Consider the following 11,969-nt stretch of genomic DNA (forward strand, 5'->3'; position numbering starts at 1 on the left):
GGAATACTTTTAGTTTGTGGTTTAAAACAAATTAGGAACTAGAACAGTTCAGAAAAACATTTTTTAGCAGTTTGAAAAATATGAGATTTCTTCTCAATAATGCAGGTAGGATTTTGTAAAGTACTTCAGAAACTTCTATTACCTAAAACCACTCTGGGCTTGAGTTTTTCCAGTCATGCATGCACCAGGCCCCAACAAGTGTAACTTGTAGGAACATTTACTAATGTGTAACTTTTTCTCCAGGATTAGATGAATTTCACCTGCTAGAGTAAGTAGGTGAACAAACACACCTGCTGACACAGTATAAATGGGAAGTGAAGAATGGCAAGACCTGAGACACTCCTATGTCTGAATGTTTACTGCAGTTTCCAGGGAATGCTATTCAGAAGACCACTTGCCCATCTTGTCTATCCTAAATGTGATATTTGCCTCTAATCAGTGTTTACTACAAGCCTTCTTCAGCTTTACCATGTGAGTATAAAAGAATCTTGCAAAGCTGACTTTCAGCAAAAATACCTTGATCCTAAAAGGGTATGAGAATCCACCTGCAGGCCCCAAGTAATTTGAAGGGCAGAAAAGCAGAGATCACTGGGTAAATCCACAAAAATAAATACATTGGTTAAAAAAGAAAGACTAAAATCCCACTATGAATACAGTCAAGCTAGAGAATTAAAATTTCAACTTGAGCCTTCTTGTACAAGTTAAGAGATGTCACATTCAGTGGAACAAGGTACATGGACATCACAAGATGTAGTTACCATCTGCAGGATCACAACAAACCTAAAAGAAAACAATAAAACTAAGAAGAGTTGTCTACTTGACATCTCTTGGGCTGAAGAATCTACAAAGATGGCAGTGGTCTCCCAAACTAAGGAGAACATTTCCCCTACAGAAAGCATATACTGAAAAGAAAAAAAAAAGCCCAAGAAAAAAAACTCCAACTACGTGCAACACATTTAATTTGATCCCAACTGGCGAGTTACAAGACCATCATCTCACTGGTTTAACAGAAGCAAACCTGGAACTTTGGGCTTGAAATTCTGCTACCTGTTCAATAGGTACAGCTCTGACAGCCATTCTCCTCGGGCACATCTGCATTACTTGTGTGACACTCCAAGGAAAAAATACATACATGCTTCACAAACCTAAATCTGTTTGGCACTCAAGCCCCAGGTTCTCCTTCCAGCCATGGCTACACAACAAAGTTCTCTTATTATTGCAAGGTTAAGGCATCAGCTAAGGAGTCCCTGCCCTTGTCCAGAGCAGCCAAGTGTCTTCTACTGGTACCTGTCAGCACTGCAAGTACCAGCAGAGACAGCTCCAGCACAGAGGAGGGTCTCAAATTCACCCACTGGGCTGTCTAAAAATGCTCTAAAGCAGATTGATATCCCAAATGCCAGTGTAGCCTGACTTCCAACTAACACTGTCAGTGCACATTTTTTTAATTCCTTGAGAAAATGATGCAGTTTATGAAAACAAAAGCCATGGCTGTCTGGTGCTAGTTTCAGATTCACCTTTCACAGTAGGTTTGTAACCACAGCCTCAAAGACTTAAAGATAAACCTTGACCCTGTTATCTTGGGTCTACATTAATTCATGTATTTTACCAGTTACTTATCTTTCCCGCACAAAATGAAAGTTCCATGCAAACACTGGCTGTCAAATGAACAGCATGTAAACTGAGCTCAAAATTCTGTCAAAAAAAAAGTATCCAAGCCACTTACAAGCAGAACAGAACTTTTTCTCTCTTCATCAGATACTGCAAATTCAGATCCCAAGTCTACCAGCAGTTTCAGGCACATGTCTTATAACCAGGGTAACTTTCAACAAAGCTGCAGCTTTGGATATTACATTTATATTATCAGCCTTCAGAGAGTGTAGAAGGGCTTTAGCAAGTACAGCTTTCACAAACAGCATTCATTAATCCTGAATTTTCATGGTTTTCCTGGTGTAATACTGTTCAACTGCAGTACTAGCAGCCACAAACCCTTAATCACTCTACTCACTGATTATGTTTCTTTGCTGAAACTTAGAAAGTGTAAGTTAAGCTGACATCCATAAACTACAAATACAAATCAAAATTGTAGTGTGTAATGAACAGCGTCAAAATAAAATCCCCTGATGTGCTGCCACATAGAAACTTACAAGTGAAAACAGGAAAAACACCACCAGGGGATCAAGCATCACTGGGTTCCATTATCCAAAACAAACATCAACATGAACAGTGTCGCTTTTATTAGGAGACTGGGTAAATCAACATTTACAGTAACATTTGTATTAAGTAAAAACAGCTCAAAGCATCTAGAAAGAAATGTGAGAAAAATATCAGTGGCACAGTTTCTCAAGTACTGACAGCAATTTTCATGCAATTTAGTAACCCCATGGAGCAAACCCCAAGCTTTAAACAAACACTGTCTTATTTCACACAAAAGTGCATCTGAATATAAAGATAACCTCAAGTTTGGACAGAAAGGCACCAATTTCTTCTCACTTGCTCTGAAATGCATCCAGAGTTATGCCACCAATGTGTTTTAGGGCAGAGAGGAGCTGAGTGCTTGGCAACTCAGTTATGGCTCAAGGGGCTGTTTCCTGAAATGGTGTAAAAAAGCCCCCACATCATCACAATACCTGCTACACATTATTAACAACCTTCTGAAATCAGAAAAGCCCAAGGGTCTCTTACCTTTCCTTCATACATTTCAGCAGTGTCTGATCTTGCTGAGAATTCAGACACTTATGTTAAACACATTTTCTGTACCTTAACCACTTTAGCCTCTGTAGGGATTTGCTAAGAAGCTCTTTCAGACAGAGTATGATTACAATTACAGACCAATTTGAGACACTTCTATAATGAAGATAAAGAAGCTCCTCCCTATACTTCCTCACACACTAAATTAGAAAACAGCCAAATTTCTGCAAGAAACACCAAGAGTGAAGAAAAGAAGCAAACCTGAGACTGTCCAAGTGTGAAGTCAGAAAAGCAGCTGTCCACCTCCTAACCCAAACCCCTCCTTTTGCTGAGGAAACAACACTCACACAAGTTCACTGCTCTGATGGAAGTTTGTATGATACACAATTACTGTCATAACTTCTGGAAATGAAGAATAAATCACGAAAACCCGAACAATACTTTTGTAGCCAACACCTGAATTTTCACTGTATGGTTGCAAGGCAGTACATCCAAAACATATTAATCTTTTCTATATAGCAAAACATTAAGGTCTTCTACTACTTTTTAAAATGAGTCTAACAACTAAAAAAGCAGCCATAACTTACTGCTTGAACTAAAAATGTTCATCTACATCCCACATTTCAATCACATGACTTTTTGATTTAAGAATGAAGAATGTTCAACTGCATCCTTGAATAAATAGTACCTGAGTTTATACTACCAACATAATGCCTACAGTGACAACAGCTGCTGTTTGACTAAGTGGGAGAAGAAGAGAAGATACACAAAAAAACCCCATACAGCCTAGGCAGCTACAGAGAAATCCCAGGATAGTCCCACTTATGCTACTAAACCAGCAATGTCATCTGTCAGAGTTTCATTAGAGAAAGCAGGAACTGAAGAATGAACTTGAACATCTGGGAAAAAAAGAAGCACCAGCAGATAATCATGTTGTTTCCATAGAGGCTCTGGTGCAACTTAAAGGCAAACAAAGCTCCAAAGCTTCCTTCTCTAAGTTTCACTGAAGATTAAAGATCACTCAGGTGATCTGCAGGGCGCCATGCTTGCAAAGTCATGAGATGACCCCAAAAAACTCTTCTACTGCCAAATGTGACCAAATAGACAGTGTTAGCTTGGCTGAACTAAGGGTACAGAAACATGTGGCTCACACTCAGCCTTTTCCTCACAGCATAACCCCTGACCCAGCTGGCCAGCACCTACCCATCGACCAGACTGCTCTGCAATAAATAGGAATGAGCAAGCTGAGCTGAGCAATCCTCATCTGCTTTCAAGTTTCAGGTTTACAAACCTGCTTCTGACATAATGCACAATTCTGCTCAGTAATCTCCCCTGTGCAGAGCTGTCAAGCTGAAGGCCCACAATCAGGCACCACTCACAGAATCCTTAGGGCTGGTAGGGACCTCTGCAGATCCCTACCAGCAGGATGGGATGTCCCTGCCAAGGTAGGGTCACCTGGAGCGGGTAACACAGGATCATGTCCAGGTGGGTTTGCAATGTCTCCAGAGAGGGAAACTCCACAACTTCCCTGAGCAGCTGCTCCAGTCCTCTGCCACCCTCAGTATAAATAAGTTCTTCCTCATGTTGAGGTGAAACGCTTTGTGTTTTAATTTATGGCCTCTGCTCATTGTCTTGTTGCTGGGTACCACTGAAAAGAGTCTGGAACCATTCTCTTGGCACCTCTTTGAGATATTCACATGCATTAATGAGATCCCCTCTCAGACTGGACCAGAAAACAGGCCCAGCTCCCCCAGTCTGCTCCAGACACCCCATCATATCTGTAGCCCTCTACTGGATTCTCTGCACCAGCTCCTGCTATTGCTTTTCTGAATGCTTACAAGGATGCAAAGTCTGCAGAAAACAGTACACACTACTACATCTTGGGCCTCCTGCTGCATAACCACTCTCCTCTTAAACAGGGTGCAAGAAATCAAGGGGATGAAAAAGCCCCCACACAGGCACTGGATCAGGTGTACAACACATCAAAGTGTGCCAGAAAGCAGAGAGAGTACTGACATGTGTCCAAGCCACTCAGACTTGCTCAGAATCAACCACTGTTCTTCCACCTCAAACACCTCAGTCCAGAAGCAGCAAGCTCATTTTAGTCCGTGAGGAGCACAAAGGGAAATCACAGCTTCAAGTTCTCTCATGGGATGCAAGGTGTGTCCTCTATCACTTCTGTACAGTCATGCTCACTACCCAAACACAGTATCACAATCAAGGACCCCCAGCTTTCCTTTTTAGGCTGGGTGTCCTTCCCACCCTGCCCCTAGAAGAACCACAGGCTTCACAAATACAGCCCATACATTCTGAAACCTAAAAACATACATTTTGAAACTTCTTTAATAGCTGCGAAGATACGAACGTTACCTCAAACCTAACCAAGGCTACATCTTTATTTCTAAGTACATTTCCCCCTCTCATTTCTTCTGCCTTTGTGGCCGGAGAGCTGGAGGTGCCAAAGCCCCAGAGGGAAGCGCAGCACACACCGGAGCGTTAAAACGCATGGCACGGATACAGCGGGCACTGCCAGCTCGCGAGGCCGCCACGCCAGTCCCGGTGCTGCTCCCTACAGCGGGGAGCCCAGGCACGGCGGGCCCTGCGTGCTTCTCCACAAAAACGCCAGATCAGGGACAAACCCGGGAATGCGATCAGAGAGAGGGGCTGGTTGTACGGGAAGCCTCCACCCCCGCCTCCCCAAGGGCCCGCGTTCCAGCCGCGACACAACGCAACAGCCGGGGCCGGGCCCGACCGCGCGCAGCGGGCCCGGAAAGGCCTCAGGGCACGGGGCGGGAAGCCGAGCGCGGCCCGCTCCCTCCTCCCCACGGGCCCTCGGGCACGGAGGAGCGGGGCAGCCCCCGCAGCCCTACCCAGGGGTCCCCAGGCAGCCGCGCCAGGCCGCCGCTGCCGCCCCCAGGCCAGGCCAGCCAGCGGCGGCCACGGGAGCGGGGCCAGACCCGTAGCGCAGGGAGGAGAACGGGAAAGCGCAGGAGCGGCTCCCAGGCCTTCACCTACCCGCCGGCAAAGAGATGCACCAGGGTGTCTCTTTGGCTCATCCTCGTCGCCTGCACCCGGGCGGGAGGAACGAGGTGCCGGGCGCTTCCGCCCCACACTCACGGCGCCGCTCCTGGCGGGGCTCAGCATAAATACGGGCGGGCCGGCTCCGCCTCCCGCTGCCGGCGCGGCTCCGCAGGCACACGGGCCGTCCGGGAAGCGGGCCGGGCCGGGCCGGGCCCGCCCTTCGCCGCGGCCGCTGCAGCACCGAAAGTGCGTGGCTATGAATATGCATACATGAATATGCATGAACCCTCCAAACAGAGGCTGCTATTGGCTGCAGTAGCGTGACATCAGCACAAGTACCGGGCCTGCCTCGTGAATATGCAACGAACGTCCTCGCCCCCGATTAAACAGAGGCCACCGTTGGCTGCGGCGTCTGACGTCACGCGCGCGGTGCCTCATAAGGCCGGGAGTGGGCGGGGCGGGACCCCCATGAGGCGGCGCCGCCGCGTGTGGGGGGCGCTGGCGGCGGTCACTGTCCTTGGTGTTCCCGGGCTGCTCCCTGTGGTGTGCCTGGGCAGGGATGTGGGACAAATGCCCCACTGTGGTCCTTTCCAACCTGACTCCTGTTATAACCGCTGGGGCTGGGAAGGTGACAACTTCCCAGAAAGTTTGGGGAAAAGGGTGTGCAAAACAGCCCCAGTGCCCTCAGCACCCTAAAGCAGCAGCATTAGGAAAGCGTGTGGTGGCCTTAGTTTTTGTTTCCTCTTACTCTTGAATTCTGGGTCATCGCCTCAGCTACTGAAGCAATCCCATCTCTGCAAAGAGGCACCCAAACGCTGCTCCTTGGGTGTTTCTGCAGGGAGTATCCTGGCTCACAGAGTGGCTTTCATCTTGACTTTCCTCAGAAAACTAGGGATAAGTGATGCCTGTATAACGTAGATCAAAGTTACATGGTACTTATAGAGCTTGAGGTATAAGATACCACTTATACAGCTTGAGTTATAAGATACCAATATAACCTAATGATGACTTTTTTTATATATCAATATAACCTGATATATCTATATAACCTAAATCATGACTTTTTATATATCTATATAACCAGAATCATAGCTCCTGAATCATAGCTCTTTATACAATGTAATGGTTAATATATGGTTAACTAGTTGCTTAATGCTAAGTAGACAAAAAAAGAAGATCAAACATGCCAGGTGGATAGCTTTAGAGATAGAGAAGTGTAGTACTTATCAAAAATAGGCAAGTGCAAAGCCAGTTATCCACAAAATAAAGAATTTCGTCTGGTTAAGACTAGACAGACCATGGAACACCATAACTGTGCATGCTCTGAAGACAAAGTTAAAAAATTCAGATATGAAGAAGACCCTGGAAGCCTTCATCAAAGACCCCCAACAACCTCTGAATTGCGAAGACACAAGCACAGTGCGAAAGAACTTCCAATAACCACGAGATCATACCACATAAATTGATTCTGCTGGGTATGTGATGATGTTTTAGTGGCATAGGACTCCCCTAAAGACATACAGAGGGGTTAAAGTCCTCCCAAAAAGGGCTTGGAGTCCCCAGAAGAAGTCTGATGACTTTTCCTATTGGTTTTGATCTTGGAATTTTGAGGTTGATTGTTGTATGTGTTGTTTTATGTATTTTGTATAAAATTAGTGTTTCTTTTCTCTGTGTGTGCTAACAACTTACTGTCTGCTGTGTGTCTGCCAAAAGTTTTCTCTGTTTTCTCTGTTGGTGCCTTTTCAGATGTTACTGTTTGATTATTTGCCACATATTTTTACAGTTTGTTTTGCTAACAGTTTTAATCCATGTCCCACCCTGCTCCAACATCCTGTCTCATTCCTTCCATTTATAAGACCCCAATTCCTTGTTTCATGTGTGAAATACTGTGTTGGTTCAGTGGCCCGTGGTTGTGGGACCCTTGGGTGCATATTGAGTGTTTTAATTCTAAAAGAAAATATGGAAGTCTGTCACACCTCTGATATCCACTGTGTTGTGCATGGGCAGCTGAGAGCTGATGAAAGTAAGATATATGTTCTTGCTATAAAGTGCAGTCATGTACAATTGAGGTTACATTGAAATGAGTAATTCCAGCAGTAAGGAAATAGTCAGAAAGAGCACTTTACAGTGTGTTTTGGCCCATTGGAGGGAGCTAGGAGCCATTTCAGGAAGTAACTTAAAGAAAAGTGATTAGAATATTGCAACGAATGGTAACCCCTTTATCAATTGGACAGGGGGGAAAATAGCCTGTGAATGGTATTTTAAATAAAAATACAATTTTACAAAGACTTGTATGAATAAGATCTTCATGTTCATTTTCTTTAGTCTTTCTAATACTTCAAGAGCTTCTAGAAGAGTGAGTGAATGTAGAGTATTCACAAAAGTGTGACCACTAACTTCATGTTCTCCTGTTTACATGTTTTTTATTTCTAGGAATTCAACATTTATAATCTGAGCAATTGTCAGAGACTATGCCATATTGTCTTTAAATTTCACAAGGTAATGTTTTGTGTAATTGCACTTGGTGTGGGTTTTCCTGAGGATGTGTGACATTCTCCTGTATTTCTTTCTGATGGAATAAGGTGGAGTAATCATGCACTGCACAGGGAGTGGGGTGGGAGTGGAGAAGGACTATTCCCCCTGCAAGGCACAGTTTTCCAGGGCATAACATCTATTCTGTCTCAGGGCCAGAATTAGTACCAACACGAATTGTCTGTGCCTGAAGAACTGTCGTGGGTTGTAAGTTCCAGGGGATGGAGTGCTGGGAATACATCCCAGACTGGAATGGGTAAAGGTAGGGATGAGATGAGACCTCATGACAAGTGCACAAAGCAAGGCAAAGGCCGAGGACTTGGCAGCAACAAAAGGTGAGTGAGCTGTTACTCCAAGAGGGAAAACAGTGGGCTGCTCTCACAAGGAAGTCAGGCTAATATTAGACTTTAAATTACAACTTTTGTGCTTTGGGAAGGGAGTAGTGGGTGATTGAGGCTTCTTTTTTTTTTTTTTTTTTCCATATTCTGTTCCATGGAAGGCATTTTTAAAAGCAATTTGATTCAACATTTGTAAGTGGATGTAGTACAGCTTGTTAAACAGCCAGCAATAATCTCCTGATATGTCTGGCTTAGAAATGAGCCTTGAGCTCATGCTTATTGATGACACTGAGAAATTGAGCTGCTTCATTATTGCTAATGAAGGTGGAAAGGTTAAATTTAGATCTAGAACAAGCCTCTGGGAAGAAACTGGATGGGTTTCTTTAGTACATGTTCTATAAGATCTATATGAAGTTTTTTTTTTTTTTTTTTTGCAGGGGGGGTGGGGGTGGTGAATTTTGGGGTTTTTACTCCCTTTTAAATACAATTTTCCTGATATTTTATCTAGTTTGTTTCCATCAACTGTTCAAAACAGGCGAGATGGTGGTTTGGTTCTCACATAGAGTTCTTTTTCTCTCTGCTAGTATGTTCACTAGAGCTTTTCAATGAAGGGAAAAGAATTTTGGACATGTAAATCCCAAAATCTTAAGATTGTCCTATAAATAACTTGCCTTCTGACTTGTGTGACTCAGACTCCTGTGATAAATACCACCAGCATGAATGGTGAATTGGGGATTTTTGTTGTCATGAGTTTGGCATATTTTAATTTGTGAATCTGGAATCATAGGAAGATATTACAAGGAATATTTTAGCTTATAAAGTGTACTGATTCTGAAAGTGAACAAAATGAGTGTGTTTGTACTGCTCCTTTGAAATGGTAGAAGGGAATTTGTGCAATGGTATAAAGCACAAGACATCCATTCTGTCCTAGCAAAAGCTGACCACTCTGAAAAATTTAAAAAGTTCCTTAGTTTTATCAATACAATTCTATCAATCTGCTTATTAACATATTTTAAACTCCATTTCAGAAATAAGGAAGCAGAATGAGATAAGGCAGATGTTTAATCAAAACCACTGACCAGATCAGTGACAGATTTAGAAATAACCTTTTGACCAAGAAAGTCAGCAGGGAGGGTGTGATAAACAACTGTCTTTATACTTTGTGTAGGCTTCTTTTGCTTGAGAATGGAGCAGCCTCTGTTCCTTGAGGACATAAAAACCTTTGTAATACACATTTGTAAAGAAATATTTGTAAGTCTATTGCTCAGTTGCTTGTTTATCTAAAATCTGTAGCTTACATAATATTCAGAAAATAAAGGAGAAGAGGACAGGAAAAAAGGATAATAAGTATGGAAAGAAGAAAAGAGGAGTGGCTGATCTGTAAAAAAGGAATGGGGATATCAGTATCATGTAAATGAGGACTGGGAAAGTGTATATGGGTTTTACAGTCAGGAACATGCAGGTACTTACTACAGAGTAAAGGAAATAATTCCTCATGGTTGGCCCTCAGCACTTTGCATGACAGGCTGTCAGTTTTTACAGCTGGTTTATTCAGAGAATCAAGTGTACAGAAAAATGATTGAGATTATCTGCCAAATGGATGCCTTATCATATCAAGGAACACTTAAAAGATTTATTTTGTTTAGACTGGGTAAATAAAGGCTAAGAAAAGACATGATTTCTTCTGAAAAAATCTGTCAGAGCAATAAACTATGGAGATCAGAGCAGTAAAATACTGCATAAGCTAAAGGTCAATATTAGCAGAGTCACCAGGAGTCATGAATAAATTCAGGTAGAGAAGAAAAAGTGAGTGTCTGTGATGTGATTTTCTTCAGCATCTGGAGGGTAGAATGAAAGATTTCTAGTGTTGTATGCACCCTGTGCCCAGTTGAGTCTCAAACTGTGGCAGGAGGGGTGGGGTACCTTGTCAAGGCATCCCTCTTTTGAAAGGTGTGAATCCAAATGCAGTTCTAGCCCATCCCCACAGCAAGGGCTTCTGTCCTCAGCTTATTTTGAGAGAGCTGTGTAAACAATGTCCCATGGCTCAGAGAGAAATTTCCTGATGTCAAAAGCTTCAAATATTTGAGAAATTTACTCATTTCTAAATGAAACAGAAATTCTTCCTTTTATTTTTTAATCAAAAGGCAGAAGGAAGTGTGACTCATTTAGAAAAGGTGAATGTGTGACTGCATAGGTTTTGCAGATATGGAGTTGGCAAATGCAGGGAGCTTAGCAGTGGTGTGCTTACTGCCTGCACCTCACCTGGCTGTTGTGTTTCTTGGAGAGGCTGGGTCTCACTGCAGGGGGATCACAGCAGCACCCTTTGCTCTCTGGGCTGTGCTGGCCTTTGGTGTTTGATGTGAACAGCCTGCTTTGGACAACTGAGCAAACCCAGCTGCCCTGGATGTGCATGGAGGCTGTGCAAGTGTTTTCAGGCCACTGGCAGTTGCTTAGGGAGTCAGTTACCTCGCTGCTCTCCCTTGATAAATGTGGTTTAATAATTAATGTCCATCTGGAGAAGATGTTACTTCTCTAGCTTGTCTAAGCCTGGACAAGGAATTTGCTGACCCAGGTGTACATTAGAGACACAAGCTTCATTATTGCTAATGAACCAGATAGAGAAATATTGCCAGGAGTCTCTGTTTTTTGCAAGAGATAATTAATTGGAAGTTTTGGTGTGTAGCTGCACAGTATAGTTTGTTTCCTGGATATTAAGCACATGACACAAAGCTCAATTGGGACCTCAATTTTGAAGTGTAGAAACCATAACTAGAATAAAATCTGTTACATCAGCTACTGCTACAAAGGGAGAATGTTGAGTATTATTAACAGGTTGTTTATCCTAATGGGGCAAATATTATTTCAAATTTTATTTTCATTGTATGAAGTTTCAGTGTTTCCTGTAGGCTATGGAAATGTCTTATCATGTTCTAGATTCTTCTGACAGTCTCATTTACTTCCAGAAATGATGGAGAAACAAAGTTTATTTGGGTTTGTTTTTTTAAAAGGGTCAGATTGTAATTGATTTTCTGCCCCTGAACAGCCTGTGGAAGGGATTCCTTTGCCTAGAAAAGGCACTTGAAGAAATGGAAGGAATCTACTTGCAGTGCAAGCAATGCCAGTTTAAAAGATGTTTAACAAAACCAAAAGGAACACTTACAAGTTGCTCTATTTTATTCAAGACTTCATGGAACACTTTACTTTCAAGGATCCTTACAAGGATTTATTTAACCTTTAAAACAAATTAACAAGATTATGGTGAGCAAGTAATGGTTCTGGGACAGGTCAAACAGGTGAAATCCCCATTTCTTCTGGAATTTCTTTAGCACAAGTGGGCTCATGTAAGTTCTGGGGGTACACCACAGTCTCAGATATAAAGCCCTGGTAACT

The 11,969-nt window shown here is 43.0% G+C and overlaps 1 protein-coding gene across 1 annotated transcript in view; it reads right to left on the minus strand.

Annotated features, from left to right (window-relative positions):
• SLC25A36 (solute carrier family 25 member 36) overlaps positions 1 to 5,888 on the minus strand; it is a 29,613-nt gene extending 23,725 nt beyond the window's left edge. The window contains exon 1 of the mRNA XM_066556403.1: positions 5,704 to 5,888. Within this exon, the coding sequence (XP_066412500.1) occupies positions 5,704 to 5,744 (41 nt within the window). The 5' untranslated portion in view covers positions 5,745 to 5,888. The remainder of the gene's footprint in view (positions 1 to 5,703) is intronic.
• Positions 5,889 to 11,969: the final 6,081 nt, after the last annotated feature.

Source organism: Molothrus aeneus, chromosome 10, assembly GCF_037042795.1.
Source record: "Molothrus aeneus isolate 106 chromosome 10, BPBGC_Maene_1.0, whole genome shotgun sequence".
Classification (NCBI taxonomy): domain Eukaryota; kingdom Metazoa; phylum Chordata; class Aves; order Passeriformes; family Icteridae; genus Molothrus; species Molothrus aeneus.